Here is a 17,391-nt window from a genome sequence, read left to right as displayed (position 1 = left end):
TTTATTTTTGTCACCTTGTAGATGAGGAATTGAGATACCCACAGGTTACGTTTACCAGTCGCTTGGCTGGTAAACGGTGAAGCAGGATCTGAATTGGGCACTCCTCCACTTACTAAGTTCTCTTCAGTCACTCACCCGGCACTGCTGCTCATATTCATTTCTCATCTGCGTCAGCCTTTCTTCTTGCAGGAAGAATTCAGCACTGCTGGGATCAAGGTCACCAAACTAGAAAATGGAAAGTGCAAAGTTGTCATTTTTCCCAAGTGTCCTTCTTTGACCTATAAAATACCAAAGGCCCCCATTTCTGGTGTTCACTCAGTCTCTTGAGTATGAAAGGAATGTGACTTATGAACAGAAACACCATCCACTGGAAGATGGAAAGAACATTCTAGAGTGATGTGTTCAACTAAAGCCGAGATCCTTTCTCATTGCCATGCAAAGTTTTCCTCGTATAAATTAAATCCCTGCAAAAGTTGACCACTTCCTTTAGTCACATAAATAATTCCATAATAGACATTTTCTTAGTGGCACTGCTTCTGGTCTTTTGAGTAAACTACATTTAGGGGTTACCTTTCAGGAAATCACATTTAAACAGATTTACCTTTTCTGCCAAAACATTTTCCAAATTTCGCTGAAGTTTGTTTGTCAGACTCTCATACTCTGCCAACTTCTCTGCATTCTCCAGAAGCTCATTTTCTAGACGACTGTTTTCCTGAAGAAATTTGGGGAAATTACATGGATTGAAAAGGAAGCTGTTGTACCATTTTATATCATGCATAAATCAATGCTCTAGATTGAGAAAGTTTCAGTACGTTAGAGGAGAAAAAGTAAATATTAAAAAAACCCAATGTTTATCTTATAACCCCAAAGCGTGCCTCTTCTTTTTCTTGATCCTACAGAACCATGCTATCCAACAGCAGGCACTAGCAGTCCCAGGTAGAGGAGCTGTAAGTATGAAATACTCGCCAGATTTTGAGGATTTAGAACAAAAATGAAAAAAAAAAGCTCAATAACAGGTTTTCTATATTAATTACAAGTCAAAATGATAATGTTTTAGAGATTACAGATTAAAATGATTTAACATTAAATTCACCTGTTTCTTTTTACCTTTTAATGTGGCTGTCTGAAAATTTGAAATTACATATATGACTTGCATTGTACTTCTATCTGACAGCTTTGCAATTGAAAATTTAATGACATGAAAAGCATTCTCATTAGGATGTCAAATGAAAGACTGGCTGCAGAATGCCATGTTTATTTGACAGCAAAAGAGAACTCAGAGAAACTGCAAAAAGCAGAATAGCTCCAACAATTCTCATTTAATGATGATATACACACGTTTATATTTAATTTACAATTTGATTCTGGTTTAAAGATATAAAAGCTACACATACAGTTTTTTCATAATTTGTTTAAATTATTATAATAACATGTCAACCTAAGTCCACAAAATGTGGGTTTTTTCTGTGTATTTTCAAAGCGTATCTTGCCAAAATATAGAGATGATATATTTCTTTTTAGAAAACTTCTTATTTTGTATTACGGTATAGCCAATTAACAAACAATGCTGTGGTAGTTTCAGGTAAACAGCAAAGGGATTCAGTCACACATATACGTGTATCCATTCTCCACCAAGCTCTCCTCTTATCCAGGCTGCCACATAACATTGAGCAGAGTTCCATGTGCTATACAGTAGGTCCTTGTTGGTTATCTATCTTAAATACAGCAGTGTATACATGTCCATCCCAAACGCCCTAACTATCCTTTCTCCCCGATCCTTCCCACCAGCACCCATAGGGTCATTCTCAAAGTCTGTGAGTCTGTTTCTGTTTTGTAAGTTCATTTGTATTAATACCATTTCTTTTCAGATTCTCTATATATGGGATGTCATAGGATATTTTTCCTTCTCTGATTTACTTCACTCAGTCTGATACTGTCTAGGTCCGTCCATGTTGCTGCGAACGGCACTATTCATTCTTTTGAATGGCTGAGAAATAGTCCATTGTATATATGTACCACATCTTCTTTATCCATTCCTCTGTCATTGGGCATTTAAGTAGAGCCAATATGTTTTACATATATTCTTGTTCACACCCTTATGCAGTTAACATGGAGTAAAAAAGCATGTGCTTGAAGTGTTTAAAAAAGAAAACTACCTTCCCCTCAAATGACAACTCTAGAATTCTAATCTTTCAAAGTATGTCTAAATTTAGATGTTAAAACAATCAGGAGCAATCTCTATGAATTGGGCCTGTGTTCGTGCTTTGGAAACTGAGAAGTCAGCTTCTGTTGCCGACCACAGGGAACATACAACTGGGGCCATGGCAGGGGAGACAGATATGGATACAATTACCTAAGATGTGACAGAAAATATGCTATCTTTTGGCAAGAAAAAAAAGTAAGTGTAATGAAAACGAATAAGCAATTTGCCCTGCAGTGTTGGAGAAAGCAGTGAAGGAGCCTACAAGCCCACTGAGAAACTGAAATCACTGGCAGCAGGCGCAGCAGAGGCTGGGTGTGGACTCGGGGGTTGCTGGCAAGACCTGAGATCAGGAAGGTAGGAGCATGAACCCCCTTTCAGGGCCCTTCAGGCTTCCATGCCGCACTTTTACAAAGGGTATAGTATGATTCTTAAGTGTTCTTCAGTAAGATGGTACCCCACTCCAGTACTCTTGCCTGGAAAATCCCATGGACGGAGGAGCCTGGTGGGCTGCAGTCCATGGGGTCACTAAGAGTCGGACATGACTGAGCAACTTCACTTTCACTTTTCCTTTCATGCATTGGAGAAGGAAATGGCAATCCACTCCAGTGTTCTTGCCTGGAGAATCCCAGGAACAGGGGAGCCTGGTGGGCTGCCGTCTATGGGGTCGCAGAGTCAGACACGACTTAAGCGACTCAGCAGCAGCAGCGGCAGTAAGATAACTCTGGTGACCAGGCGGAGGGAGGTTGGATAGATGGAAGAAAGAATGCACATACGTCAGTTGAGAAATTGTGATGAATTCCGAACCTGTTCAGAGGCTGTGGGAATGGAGAAATGGGATAAATCTGAGAAGACTTTCAGAGCATCAGCAGGACTCAGAAAGTGAGAATCCAGGATGACCAAGGACAGTGACTTCTATGACTTACAGCACAGGGTGGTGATGGAGATTAGGGTGAAAATTCAGGAAAGGAAGCAGTTTGATGGTTAGGGAGGGAGAATTGGCTCAGTCTCTGATTTGTGGAGTTTCAGGAATCTTTCATAACCTCAACAAAACTAACTATTCCATAGGTTCTTATTACTTTCAGATACTGTATATGTAGCAACTCACTCAATCTCCACATCAATGCTCTGAGGTAGGTATTATGATGGTGACTCTCTTGTATATTAGGAAACAGGCTTGAGTAACCTGATGAAGGTCTTCTGTAAGTGGTGGTATCCAGATTGGAACCAGGCAGTCTTGAGTCCAGACCCCTCCCAAGACCTGAGAGGGTCCCGCCCACCTTCAGCTCCAGCTGACACTACTACATTACCCAGTGTCAGAGCTCCATAAAGAGAAGCATCACTTCCTCTACTGAGGCACAAAAAAGAGGAGGAGGATGTGCAAGGGAAAAGGTAGATTTGCGAGCAGAGAAACAAAGTGGATGGCCTCGGCATGGAAGGAAAAAAAAGCCATCTGCTAAGGATGAGGAAGGGGACACCATCAACCAGGTATCAAACAGCCCTGAGGACTCACTGCCACTTCAGCAGGTAAGAACAAGATACGCTGTTGGCAAACCAGAAGCCTGGACACCCCTGAAACCTGGGGCTCTACCATGTCTGGGTGTTGACCCAGACTTATGAGCCCTGTGTAGACCTGTCCTCTTACAGAGCTGTGGTTTTTCATGTGGTGTTCCCAGAAGGCACACAGACCACATAACTAAGAGGATAATTACCTTTAAAGAGAGTGCGAGGCGGTCCCGGACGTAGTTCTCTTCTGTTTTTGCCTTTTCGATTTCTTGCTCAAGTTCCAAACGCTGCTTGCCCACCTGCTGCAGGATCTGCTCTCTCTCCTTTCGAAACTCATTCTTTAAGGCTGCTATTCGCTCCTTGTACTCTTCATCCAGTTTCCTGTGAGAAGGAAAGACTGACAGGCTGCCATCAAGTCCCTCAGAGGTCCCTCTGTAGAGCCACCAAAAATGGAAAGAGTCATAGAGATGGAAGCTCCTTGAGAAAGTGGCCAGTGAGCCCTGCTTTCCTGTAGGCTTGGCCACACCTAAGTCACCCCAGCCAGGTGTGGCCAAGCAGGCGGACAGGCAGGCAAAACCCCACTGTTCTGGGCCAGGGTGGTGGGAAAGGAGGGCCCTGGCCCCGCCCGTCACACCTGAGGTTGTACTCGTTCCGCCGCTCTATGGCTGCATGGTGATCGTCCACCTCTGAGGCCATTAGAGACTTCAGCTTCTCAGCTTTGTCCAGATCAGACCGTAGCTTCTCTTTTTCTCTGAGCATCTGATCCACTCGCTCCCTAGAATCAGAAAGAAACAAAGTTATAAGGGAGACTGTTACTAGGCAACAAGTAGACCCAAAAAAACTCTCATCTGGCTTACTCCTATACAAAAACAAAACCAAGACAACCAGAACCCTTCCAAAACACAAAGACATTCCACAGCCCTTTTCAAAAGCCTACATTGCAGCTCTAAGCTCCACCTCACTTTCACAGAAGCGAGATGATAGGCGATTAGCCACCACTGCCTTCAGAAGGGAAGAATACATGCCACAGGCATCTGAGCACTTGCTCAACAAGTAGGAAAGGGAACAGAGCAGGTAAGCTTTCTGCTCAACTCACAGCAAATGCCGAATCTCAGCCTTAAAACTGGCCAGAGCTGCCTGGTGAATGCTGTTCTTGGTGACCAAAAGTTCGTTTTCAAGAGCCAGTGTCAACTCTGTCAAGTTGACATTTCCATCAAGGCTAAAATCCAAGGCCTAGAAATCAGAACAAGTTCAAGATAATCACAAGTTCTATCCTCAGAAAGCAGAAAATGTGAAGGTTATACAGACCTGGGGAACTGAATTTATAATCTACAAACTGGATATTTACATTTAATGGCTGCCTTGGAACAATATTCAACTAAGGTCTCTCTAAGGAAAACATGATTATTTACGTGTTTTTAAAAAATGCTGTCTGGCATTGTAAATAAACACAACGGCAAAACTCTAATCTTTACCAACAAGAGATCGGTTAAGAAATTTCTTGTGAATAATTTAGGGGTTAAAAACATGAAGTCAGCAACACTCCTGGTTAAAGGGGGTAGGAAAAGTTATCTCTTATGTCTGAGATCTTGGGAACAGAAGAATCATTAAGGAGAAATCAAATCAAATCAAATCACAAACAGAATTTTTCAACCCTTCCCAATTTGTCATTTGCCTCCCATTTCAGTTGCCACACCTTCAGGATCTCCTGGCTGTTTTCAATGCCTTCCTCCTGCCAGGTGTCAAGTATTCTCTCCACTGATGCATAGCCCATCCCATCATCCAGGCAGGAGAAGACCCGAAAACCAATGGTACTCATCATTGCAGATGGGGCTGTGGTCCGTCGTCCACTCTCATCAAAAGACTAGAAGAAGAAAGAGACTTGAGCAAGCTCAGGCGTTGCAACATGATATTGGTCGAGACCAAAAGCAGTCAGTCCTGACCACAAGGGGCAGAGGCATGCTTCTCTCATTTATACTGCTAGGATAAAAAGCCAAGTGGCCCCTTTGATCTTCCTTTCCCAAGTCAGTGAAGAATGCAAAACTGATCAACAGCTGACCTGGCAGACAGATCCTGCATACAGATGAGATGCATCTCTACTCAACATCAGGTTCGTCTGGCCCACAGCTAACAGGAAGGGGCATAATTAGTGGTCTTCCTACTGTAATTTATGGTCATTTCTCAAACACAACTTCCCCAGTGGTTTAGTCTTTCATTTCTGCTCTTCTTTTGCTTCTCTTTCTTCTCAGTATTTTTCTTCAGACAGCAGATTAACTCACTGGAAATTATTCAAATGAATTTTAACTTTACTCCCAAAGAATCCACTTCCTATTTATTTCTTACCTGCATGGAGATGTGCCTTTTCAATTGCCTATATGGGGTAGATGCTGATGGTGTAAGAGGTTTTCCATTTTTGAACAAGCCATAGAAAAAATCTTCTACACTCATCATACCATCAGGATCAAGATTATGGAAGACTTCTTCAAGCATCTAGAAAAGGGTAACCATATATCTTAACTATTTCTCTCAAAAAAACCCCACAAAGCCCCAAGCGCACTTCTAGTCCCAAGAGGCTCAGTGGTAAACAATTCACCGGCCAATGCAGGAGACGCTGGTTTGATCCCTGGGTCTAAGGAAATGGCAACCCATTCCAGTTATTCTTGCCTGAGAAATCCAATGTACAGGGGAGCCTGGCAGGCTACAGCCCATGGAGTCACAAAGAGTCGGACATGACTTAGTGATTAAACAACAAAGCCAACAGATATTGGCACCACTCTTGATCCCAGGACTCCAGAAATATGACATGTCCCTTTATTCTCACCTCACTAAATATATTTTCCTTTCTAGTAATCTGTCCTTCCCCCTCACATAAACTAAACAAAATTCATTTTCAACATCTTCATAATTTTCTGCAATTTAGAAATTAACTGTTTTCTCTTTTGCTCATACTCTTAGAACAGGTTATCTTCAACGTTACTATGCATTATCTTGTGAGTTAAAGAATTACTGAAAAATATAAAGATATAGCTTCCCAGTGTTGTAACAGCAGAAAACAGACATTCATTAAGCCATTATATTATAGTGACTCCACATGGTATTTTGCTTATATGAAATTCTGTAAACTAGCATAAATGGGTCTGGGACAGATTGCAATGATTTAAGAGCTTGGGTCTGAAACCCATGCCTTGGAATTTAGAACATTACTTGGAACCACACTGTGGTGTTTGGGGTTTTTAATTTCTTTTAATACTTTTGCACAATCAAAATGAAGACTGGATAGGAAGAACTTCACGTGTGTGCAATAGAAGTGTTCCGAGAGATGTGAAGAGAAGGAAATTCTGCTTGACTACTTTGCCCCCTCTGACAGTAATCAAGTGGTCCTCATCATATAGAGTCCCTTCTAGAGGCGTGCCTGGGAGATGGTTTGTTCCCTAACTCACAGAGGAATGGAAAAGGGAATAAAGCAACATGAATCACAGATACCACAAAATAGGGAAAGAAAGCAAAGCCCTCCATTCTCACAGTCAGCTTCCTATTTGGGGGGCTGAAATTTTTCTATAGGACATGACCCCAATGTACAAAGCAGAAATCACCTGAGGGTCTTGTTAAAGTGCAGACTCTGATGTAGTTAAATCTAGGGCTGGGGCCTGGGAATTCTACATTTCTAACAAGATAATGCCTAATTTGCTGAGTAGCAAGGAACCGAATAAGCAACAAACTTACCATTAGTGCCTGCAACTGGGTCCCTTCTAACAAAAGCCTCTTTGTAACAAATCCTCAAATTTTCAATATTTATTTCCTAAGTCTGGACTATTGCTGGGACTCCTGTCATCTCCTAATTGTCGATTCTATCCCTCAGCTAAGTCCTTGTGGCATTTCTTTTATCTTGAATGCTTTTTTTCCCAATCCATATCCAATGGGAAACATCTGTCTCTATTCTTGTTTTTCTACCAGTTCCTCTGGAGAGGATTCCAAAACAAAACCATTTTAAAGGGTGGAAATCTTTGGAAGAAGCAACAGTTCCTATAGAGAATCATAGGAAGAAACAGATGGAAAGATATTTTGGGCAAAATTCAGAGGTTGCCAAGCTCCCTTAGATTCTCTGTCTCATTTTTATCAAACAGAACACTTTCTTAGAGGACTAGGCTTTCAGGACTGTCAAGCCAGAAGTCACAGTAAAATCCAGCAGTGATGACTGAAGCTAACCAGCATATTTTGCCTTTAACACTGGAACATTCCAACATATTTGCCTTTAACATTTTAACATTTTGCTCCACATTGGTTAGCCCTGTGACCTTGGCCAAATCAATGTACAGCTTCCTGACTGCCTAAACACCCATCACCGGATCCATTCCAAGTGGTGGAGTAAGCGAGTCCTGCCAGTTATTAGACATGGGGGTGTGGGCAAGTGGTGAGTAAATGAACGTGGATTCAGAAGAGGACGGATGGACTGGGTTGGCCTGATAAGAATGCTAGTCAGTGGGCAACTGGGACACACCCTGCAGCCTATGCAGGAGCTGAATCTAGACCCCTGAGGACATTCTTCCTCCCTATCACCAGCCAGGTCTTTAGATGGCTGATTTCCCAATGTGTAAGCTGGGAAATAGCCAGAGGTGCCAGGAAGGTGATATAAATGAATGAGGCAGGATGGTCTTGAGACATTTAAAAGGCTACTTGGAAGCCTTTTAAAGCAGTGAACAGAACATTTGAGTGCATGCCCTGTCCAAAGGGGCTAGCCGTTTCTCATTACCAGAAAAATGGAGCCAAATCTTCTGATTTTCAGAAAAAAATCTCCTGATTTTAAAAAGTATAGCAAATAGTTCAATTTTTAAACATTGTGTAGGTCACACGGCCTTTGGGTCGTATCAGGCCTCTAGACTTCCCAGGTGGCTCAGTGGTGAAGAATCCTTCTGCCAAGCAGGAGACCCAGGTTTGATCCCTGGAGAAGGAAATGGCAACCCACTCCAGTATTCTTGCCTGGAAATCCCACAGACAGAGGAGCCTGGTGGGCTGCAGTTCACGGGGCTGCATGAGTCAGGCATGACTTGGTGACGAAACAACAAGGGGGATAGCCTGCCTTCACTGCCCTACAGCCGTCTTGGCTTCTGGAAGGCAGGCACTATCTTCGGCTATAAGACAGTCCATCTAGTTTCCCTTCATGCTGATGGCAACATGCAGCAGTGACTTCTTTCTTTATCTATAAAATGTGGGGTGACTAAATCTAAAATTGCTTTCAGTTGTAAAATTCTAGGATTCCAAGCTGTGTGTTGGTGAGATCATCATGAACTTTCAGCTCCGCTGTGGCCTAGAGCTAGTAGTACAAAAGCACCATAGTATTTCATGATTTTGGCAGGGAGGAAAAATACTAAGTAAAAGTTACATTCAATTAGCAATCCTTCACTCATCCTCACAGCAGAGGAGAATAAATGTGCTGCTGCTTTTCCTGGATTCTGGAAACTCGGCCACAGAAGAAAAAGCAACTCCCCATAAACAGCTACAGTTTATTCCAAGATTCGTTCTTAGATAAATAATCCAAGTTTGTGCAATATTTCTTGGCAAAAACAACCCAAGGTTCTGTACACTGCACTGGTTTATAATTTAGGAGGACGAATTTAATTTTATGACTCAACAGTCACCACTGATAAATAAATGACTGCGGAGCCATTAAAAGGTAGTCAGAGAGTGTGTAATGGGCACATACACAAGGGAGAAGGAGGAGGGAGAACTTTCCTGCAAGCTAGGCTACTTGGAAGCTTTTGATAATAAATCTCATTCTGGTTTAGGAAAATAATACCACTTATCCTCTGAGCAAGCAGATAACATGGTTTCGAATATCATTATAATCAAAGTTTCCCAAAGCTTGTACAACTGTAGCCCTAACCTCTAAGTCCCTTCAATCCTTATTTTCAACTCTTTGAAAGACGTGTCTTGGAATTAATTACATTCTTTTGTTTCATGGCTGTTCATGCACCCAGTCCTGCCACCCCTCTTAATTTTTTAGAAAATGTAAAGTTGAGAATTTTACCAAGCAAGAGCATCTTGGGGGCTGCTTCAAGACTCTTCTGTTGTACGTTTTCAAAACCGCCAACCTACCCTTTTCCATTTCCTCATGACCAGATTATTGTGATGACTCCTGGCTAGTGTCCTAATCTATGGCTCTCTTTACACCAATATAATACCATAAAAGAAGTTCAGACCACCCTTAGCAAGTAAGTTTTTCCCATGTATTATGTAATCTGCTAAAGAACCCAGGGATGATATGGAGATTGTCTCTCCAAAGACTAAACTTATCAGCCTGGGCTTCAAAGTATTTCCCCAACTCAACTCTCCCGAGCTCTCTGCCTTGTCCTGCCTCCACACCTTTTTCACCTCTGACTCTGTGAGTGCCACAGCTACAGACTGACATCATGGCTACACTGAGCTGGGGTCTGACAATGATGTGGGGTAACATGCTTAGCACAGTGAGGCACACACAGTTTGGGTTCAGTAATTATCAGCTATTGTCAGTTCTTGTTTCCCACGACAAACATGAGCTCCTCAGAGACACAAACTTGATGGCTGACTTGCCAGGAAAAAAAGAGAATGGAGTCTCTGTAACTTGTGGCAGGAAACCAAAACATGGCTGTGTCCAGCCTGTGGCCAGGTTAGCTTGTATCATGATTACTATCCCTGAATAAAAATACAACGCAACGCTCACCTCTCCATCGACATTCTGCAAACCATACTGCTCGCAGATGGAGACCAGCTTCTTTCGGTTTAGGTGACCATCACGAGTGATCCCCAAATCTTCACAAACCTCCTGCAGTTTCTCTTCTATCCAGTCTTGGGGAGCCAAAGACCCAGTCTGTGAGGCTTTCAAATCATCTGGGTTCCAAAATCTTAACTGGCCTAAAATAAAAGCATATATTATATTGTCCCTAAAAGAACTGCACAGAGATAGCATCTATACTCAAAGAAAAATACGCTTTTTGAAAATAAATGCTATAGAAAAGAGACTACCAAGTGTTGATTTGATCCGGAAGTTCAAATGAAGCAGAACCATTGGTTCTTAGGCCGCAATGAAGGCCAACAGGCACTCTTTCGTTCACTGGCAGTTATATCCCTATAAGAAATATTCCAGGGCAGTCACGTCAAGGTTCTAGGTTTGTTTTATTTCAAAGAAAAATGTGCACAGGCTTAGGCTTTGGTGTGATTGAAAGAGAAGGCTGGTTGAGAGCCATTCTAAAGAGTTTTATACATCCTACCTCAACTATAGCTACCAGACTTTATTATCTCTACTCTCTTTCTAGTCTAAGCACTGTTTTACTGAGAAGGAAATAATTTCATGGTAAATACCATTAAATAATGATAAAAGTCTCAAGAGTAGACTGTTTCTAAATCTTTACACATGAATATTCTGACCTATAAGCAACCTAACTTAAAAAATAAATGGTTACAAGTTATTATCTGTATATTAAGGATAGTTGATCCCCTGGTGGCTCAGTGGGTAACAAATCTGCTTGCAATGCAGGAGACCTGGGTTTGATCCCTGGCTCGAGAAGATCTCCTGGAGAAGAGAATGGCTGCCCACTGCAGTATTCTAACCTGGAGAATTCCATGGACAGAGGAGCCTGGTGGGCTTCCATGTGGTAGCAAAGAGTCAGACACAATTGAGCGACTAAGCACATATTAAGGATAAATTCTATTTGAGGATACAAGGATCAACCTACTTATTTAAAAATAAATATTTATTCTCCATGAAAAGTTCTCACTTCTAGTTAAGATTTCTACTTTCACATTAGAGATTCTGTCAAGTCATTACTTAAACATGAGCTAATTATTGGCATGATACTGTGTGCCTCCAAGAACCTTGGAGGGTTGAGAAGAGTATTTAGTGCTACCCCTACTATTTATTAAAGGCATTAAGCCCATTACTGCTGTGTCTTTACAGGTTGGAGGCCTAGAGAATTTGTAATTACACTTAAGTACAGTTAATCCAGGGTAGGCTGTGAAGTGGGTGGAGATCTGTCAGCTGAACCACAGTGCCATCTGCTGGTGAGGAGATCACCATGAAACTTGTCAAGGGATGCATTTAACCAGTAAATTGTTTGGGATGGTTTATAGATTAATGTGAAAGTCTATATAAGACAGTAATTAACCTATAAGTAAAATTCCACATCTCAGTTGCCATATCTTGCATGATGTTAAATGCAATGATTTAAAACTATGAGCTATCAACTGGGAATGAATTTTTTGTTGCTGTTGCACTTCAGGTTGCTTCTTAGCTGGCCTCCAGCAGGTAGGGCTATTAGGAAGAAGGGAAGGGCTTTGGGAAGGGGTTGTGGAGAATGCCCTGTGAATGCAGCCCTTCCCGCCCAGGCCGGCCCGGCATACCCTCAGTTCCTACCTTCTGCTTCATACTCCTCGCTGCGCTGCGTCTTCCAGTGCTAGAGGAGGCAAGAGGAGGAGGTTAGTGTGCTTCAGAACTAAGCCTGCTCTTCCAAGACCAGATCACTCTCTGGCCCTGATGTCATCATCTGAGTAAGTCGCATGATTCAGGACCCTCTAGTGCATTTATCCAGGCAGGCTCTCCTCAATCAGTGAGCCAATAGAGAGCAGAGGCCTAAGAAACACCACACCGCCTTCTGCAGCATCTCACCAAGGATTTGGCCTGTGAGCTGACATCACTTATTCAATAGCAAAACCTAGCACAACCAATAAAATCAGGCCAAAGCCAATATTCAGAATCCATCAACTGAAAAGAGTTTATACACATGCATTTATGAGTTTGTTCTTCAGTAAATGTTTAATAGGTGTGAGGTATCACGCTACATCTTTGGAAAACAACCATGAACAGGACAAGCATAGCTCTTCTCTCATGAGGATTATATGCTGACAAAGTCATGCAGACAAGAAAACAGAAAGAACAACATTGTAGTGTATTAAGTGCTATTGTGGAGGAGTTCAAGAATGGGTACCTAACTGGGTATCCTTCAGCCTTGGAAGTTCAGGGTAGACTTCCTGAAAGAAGCAAGATCTGACTGAGACCTGAGGGGTAGGCTGGAGACAGCCAAGTGGAAAGAAAGAAGCAGAGACTGTTTGCTGACCCATGAGACAAGAATGAGACAGGTGTGTTTGTGGCACAAAGGAGACAGAGGTGCAGCCCCGAACAGCTAGGCTAGAAAGCTCAAGTTAAAATGTACGCTATCAGTGAATTACTACATTAAAAGCAGTGGAACTGATCTGCACTGGATCATTTTGCCCCTTATCATGATATGTTCTACTGAGTCTTTTCCAAGTCACAGCATACAGGTGTAGTTTGTGTATTACACAAAAGCACCCAGCCCAGGGCACCCGTCAGAACCAAAATCTAGCCCTTGCTCCATGAGCCAAGCATGGCACAAATCTGCTTCCAACCAGTGGCTATGAGTAGGTACACAGTGATCTTTGGCCTCATCAGTAAGCTTCCTAATTACTCCTGTTAGGAGGTTCTACAACCACTGCAGTCAGGTAACCCTGTTGAGAAAGGTGTATCCCCCTTTTAAAACCTCCTGCTGTCTCGGCAAAGATCCAGCTTTATGAATGAAGGTACCTTTGATAAGTGATGCAAAGAGTTGATTCATTGGAAAAGACCCTGATGCTAGGAAAGATTGAAGGCAAAAGGAGAAGGGGCAGCAGAGAATGAGATGGTTAGATAGCATCACCAACTCAATGGACATGAATTTGAGCAAACTCCATAGTGGAGGACAGAGGAACTTGGCGTGCTGCAGTCCCTGGGGTCGCAGCGTCGGACACAACTTAGTGACTGAACAACAGCCTTTGATAACACATAAATAACCAGTCCACTCTCCTTGGTGGCTGAACTGCACAAGGGGAACTTATTTCTTAGATTCTTGAAACGAACAGGAAAACAAACCTAATTAACTCCCGTCTCCGGATCTTGGATTCCTCATGGCGGCAGTGAGCAATCTACAATTCTTAGGTGAAATGTTGATTTCTTTTAGTAACTTGTTCAAGTTGATACGAGTTCAAATTCCTACAGCCAACCTAGGCACATCTATTTTGTTCTTCTCTTCTTAACTGAAGGATAACCATCTACCAGGATTTCATAGCTCTGTATTTCACTCAGAAAGGTACGGCATAGAACACCGATTCAAAGAGCTCACCAAGATTTGCCACACTAACCTGAAACCCCAAACTGCCAGTGCTAAGTTATCCTTGCCATAGAGAGACATTCAAAGGCTGTAACTCAAAATATAAAAGCTCACTACAACTCACAGGCTACAACTAAAGGTCACTAAAAGGGATGGTAAGTCTAGGGACTGTGGCACAAGGTGATTTTTACTTGATTGTGATTATAATTTTATTGGCCCACATTTCCACACTGCAAACCTGACGAATGGATGATGTGTTGGGGGGTGGGGAGGGAGCAATGGAGGAAATAGACGTCCATAGATTTTTCTTACACTATTGTTTCTAGGAAGAAATCAATTGTTTTTATTTGTAAAGTATACATTTTTATGCCTCCTAATAAAAGCATCCTGCCTGTCTATCCCTGCACATTTATTTCCTCAACCAACAGAGCAAATGCTCATATTATTGCAGCACCCAAATGGTGAAAATTCATCATTCAGCATGTAAGTTGGAAACACCCTAAAATGAAATCCATTCAGTCCACCTGAAAAAAATAAAGTAGGTTTCTGTGATCTAAGAACCATCGGTCAAAATAAAACCTATCGAATCACATGCAGGGGATGACTTTTTAACAGCAGAAATGAAATGAGACATGGCAGAATAGGTGCCACTGGACAAGCCGCCGCCGGGACAATAGGTGGAAAAATGCAAACACACACCTTCAAAAAATGCTTGGCAACAATTCCCAACACAACAAGGTGTGTGTCTTGCTATAGAAAAATATATTTCTTACATTTTCTCACTTCTCAACTCATTAAAAATAGTGAACAATGAATTAGTTCAGAGGAGCAAGAGGCTTCAATGTACTATTTCCAAAATCTCATGAATCTATGCAACTGGGTGCCTCATCTGATTCCCGCTTCCCTGCCACCCCTGCTCCCCGATTCTCACGTCTGACTATTGAGGGTGGGAATCAGACTGCCACCTCGCTCTGAACCCAGGCTTACCTACTGGGTTTGAGCTTGAGCAAATTTCTTAATCTCTTTTGCCTCAGTTTCTCCATCTATAAAACGGGAATAAAGTAGTACATATTTCACAGAGCTGGGTAAAAATGCCTAGAATTGTGCCTGGCACTAAATAAGCAAATAAAATTCGATATTATTTTTCTTGGACATGTGTTTATGTAGCACATGTTAAATTTACATTTGCAGTTTCTTTTCATTACCATGTTTAAACTTAAAGGATTAATTTGACTGTCCTCGGGAGGTATTGGTTATTTATAAAAATTTGTAAGAAAATGCCAAGTCTCCAGCAGATATGCAAAGAATACAGACAATTCACATAAGAGGCAACCCAATTAAATATGGGGAAAGGTTCATTTCAGTAGCATTCAGAGATGCATAAATTAAAACCAAGCAATCATTTTGTTCCCATTAAATTAGCCAAGTATTTAAGATATGACTCCTATTACCAACAAGGTTATGATTTAAAATAGGCCTGTTTGGGAAAGAAAATAAAATAGACCTATTAATGTTATTGGAAACAATACAAATGGATATTACTTTTTACTAAAGGAAATGACTTTATGTATCAAAAGCCATGAAAATGTTCATGCTTTCTGATCCAATTTCATATGATTTCTGATGGTAAAAGAAAAGTATTGAAAACAATTTAAAAACAGTGGGGCATAAAGTATAATAACACATCATAATATAGTCATTATATAATTATAAAACCATTTTGGAGCATGAAATACATCTGATGAAATGTTAAATGAAAGACCACAACAAAAATGCCATCAACACTATGCCACTGGAAAAAAAACATTTATACAATTAGACAAAGACTGGAAGGAAACAGAGACAATAAATATATATTTAGTTGAGGGAATGTGGGAAACAATTTCATTTCCTTTACTGTTATAAATGTTGTTTATACCATATAAATAGGTACAACTTCACAACTTCTTTTGCCCACCTGCCCTCGAATTCTCACTGAATGAATTCCCTGTGACCTGGGGGTGGGGGAAAGGGAAACTTCTGCCCCCGGGTATGTACCACTCTGCTAGTCAGCAAGGTCCTCCTGCACTACGACTCGTGATCAAGAGAACAGGCTCAGTGGGAAGCCCAGGTGCTTCCAGGAGGGCAAAAGCTGCTGGTGCCAATGCCTCCTAAATTTAGCAGAGTGTAGGAAGATCAGGGACACTCATCTGAGACATGCGTTGGGGACTGTGACCAGAGTCATCCAAAGAGGCACCCCTCATTCAGCCTAACCAATGGCATCAGGTACAGCAATTTAAGTGATTTCACGCAAATTCAGGGTGAGTGGTGACAAGGTAAGGAATAACTTATTTTAATATCTCCAGGGGTAACGATTTTCCAAGCGTTTCTCTACAGCCCTGTGTAAGAAGCACAGATCCAGCTAAGACCAGCCCTGTTAGAAGGGGAAGCAAACTTATCCTAAGGGCTATATTTTCATCCCAAGACCACTTCAACTGGAGATTGAGTTCACCACCCAGATGTTTTGCTATGCTTCTTCCCAGTCTCCCCCAGAGGTCTGTTCCTTTAAGGGGAGATAAGCACATCACACAGTGGCTGAATGTTTGTTATTAAACTGCAATTTCAGGGGGTGAGGGTGGGAGGGAGCAGATCCAATTCATTCACAGCTCATTTATTTTCATTCTCACTGCCTGGAACCAGTAGTTCCAATTAAAAAGCAGGGGGAGAAAAAGGGGAAGGCAGGTTAGAAGGTGGGGGAGAGAGGGATTAGATCTCTGGACTACCGGAATACCACCAATAAAAACAGCCATCACTCTGGAACCAGGTCCTTTAATTGCTGATGGTTTCCCCAGCAGTAAAGCCTGGCAGGTAGCCTCCAGACACTGGTCTGCCCTGAGTGTTAGAAGGGAGGTAATCATAAACACCTCTGGAAAAGTGGGAGAGGAAGGGGTGGCAATTGCTGGGATGTATTCTCCATACTAATTAATGAAAAAGGATTTTCAACTTCTTTCCTTGAAATCTTATAATAGCCTCTTCCTGGAGAACAAATGGATATTAATAAATTAAAAAAAAAAATCGTCCTGTGGGAGCCCAGCTATTCCTGACTCTGGAGGCAAAATGGTAGCTGGGGGAGACTGCCAGGGTGAAGCTCTGCTGCTCTGTGTGCAGAATGGGGCTGACCACCCCCTCCCATAGGGACATGGAGGCACTGCCTGGGTCTTAGGAAATGTTCAGTTCAGTTCAGTCGCTCAGTCTTGTCTGACTCTTTGTGACCCCGTGAATCACAGCACGCCAGGCCTCCCTGTCCATCACCAACTCCTGGAGTTCACTCAGACTCATGTCCATCGAGTCCGTGATGCCATCCAGCCATCTCATCCTCTGTTGTCCCCTTCTCCTCCTGCCCCCAATTCCTCCCAGCATCAGGGTCTTTTCCAATGAGTCAACTCTTCGCATGAGGCGGCCAAAGTACTGGAGTTTCAGCTTCAGCATCAGTCCTTTCAAGGAACACCCAGGACTGATCACCTTTAGGATGGACTGTGCCGGGAGCAGGAGCTCCGCCCATAGCAAAGGTTA

At 42.2% G+C, this 17,391-nt stretch overlaps 1 protein-coding gene across 29 annotated transcripts in view; it reads right to left on the bottom strand.

Moving 5' to 3' along the window:
- Positions 1 to 17,391, bottom strand: part of NIN (ninein) — a 113,924-nt gene that overhangs the window by 50,176 nt on the left and 46,357 nt on the right. For all 29 annotated transcript variants that reach the window (XR_015134776.1, XR_015134771.1, XR_015134773.1 and 26 more), the window contains 9 exons: positions 12,093 to 12,132; positions 10,404 to 10,594; positions 6,050 to 6,196; positions 5,403 to 5,570; positions 4,803 to 4,939; positions 4,341 to 4,481; positions 3,913 to 4,087; positions 602 to 712; positions 136 to 225 (listed from right to left, as the gene is read on the bottom strand). Coding sequence is in view for 20 of the 29 variants with exons in the window: in XM_086321562.1 (XP_086177688.1) it covers positions 136 to 225; positions 602 to 712; positions 3,913 to 4,087; positions 4,341 to 4,481; positions 4,803 to 4,939; positions 5,403 to 5,570; positions 6,050 to 6,196; positions 10,404 to 10,594; positions 12,093 to 12,132 (1,200 nt within the window). In the remaining 9 variants the exon portion in view is untranslated. The remainder of the gene's footprint in view (positions 1 to 135; positions 226 to 601; positions 713 to 3,912; positions 4,088 to 4,340; positions 4,482 to 4,802; positions 4,940 to 5,402; positions 5,571 to 6,049; positions 6,197 to 10,403; positions 10,595 to 12,092; positions 12,133 to 17,391) is intronic.

This window comes from Bos grunniens, chromosome 10 (assembly GCF_055505025.1).
Source record: "Bos grunniens cultivar Pamir isolate PY7600 chromosome 10, Bosgru_T2T1.0, whole genome shotgun sequence".
NCBI lineage: Eukaryota > Metazoa > Chordata > Mammalia > Artiodactyla > Bovidae > Bos > Bos grunniens.
The sequence above is the reverse complement of the archived record's forward strand: the minus strand, read 5'-3'. Positions and strand labels throughout refer to the sequence as shown.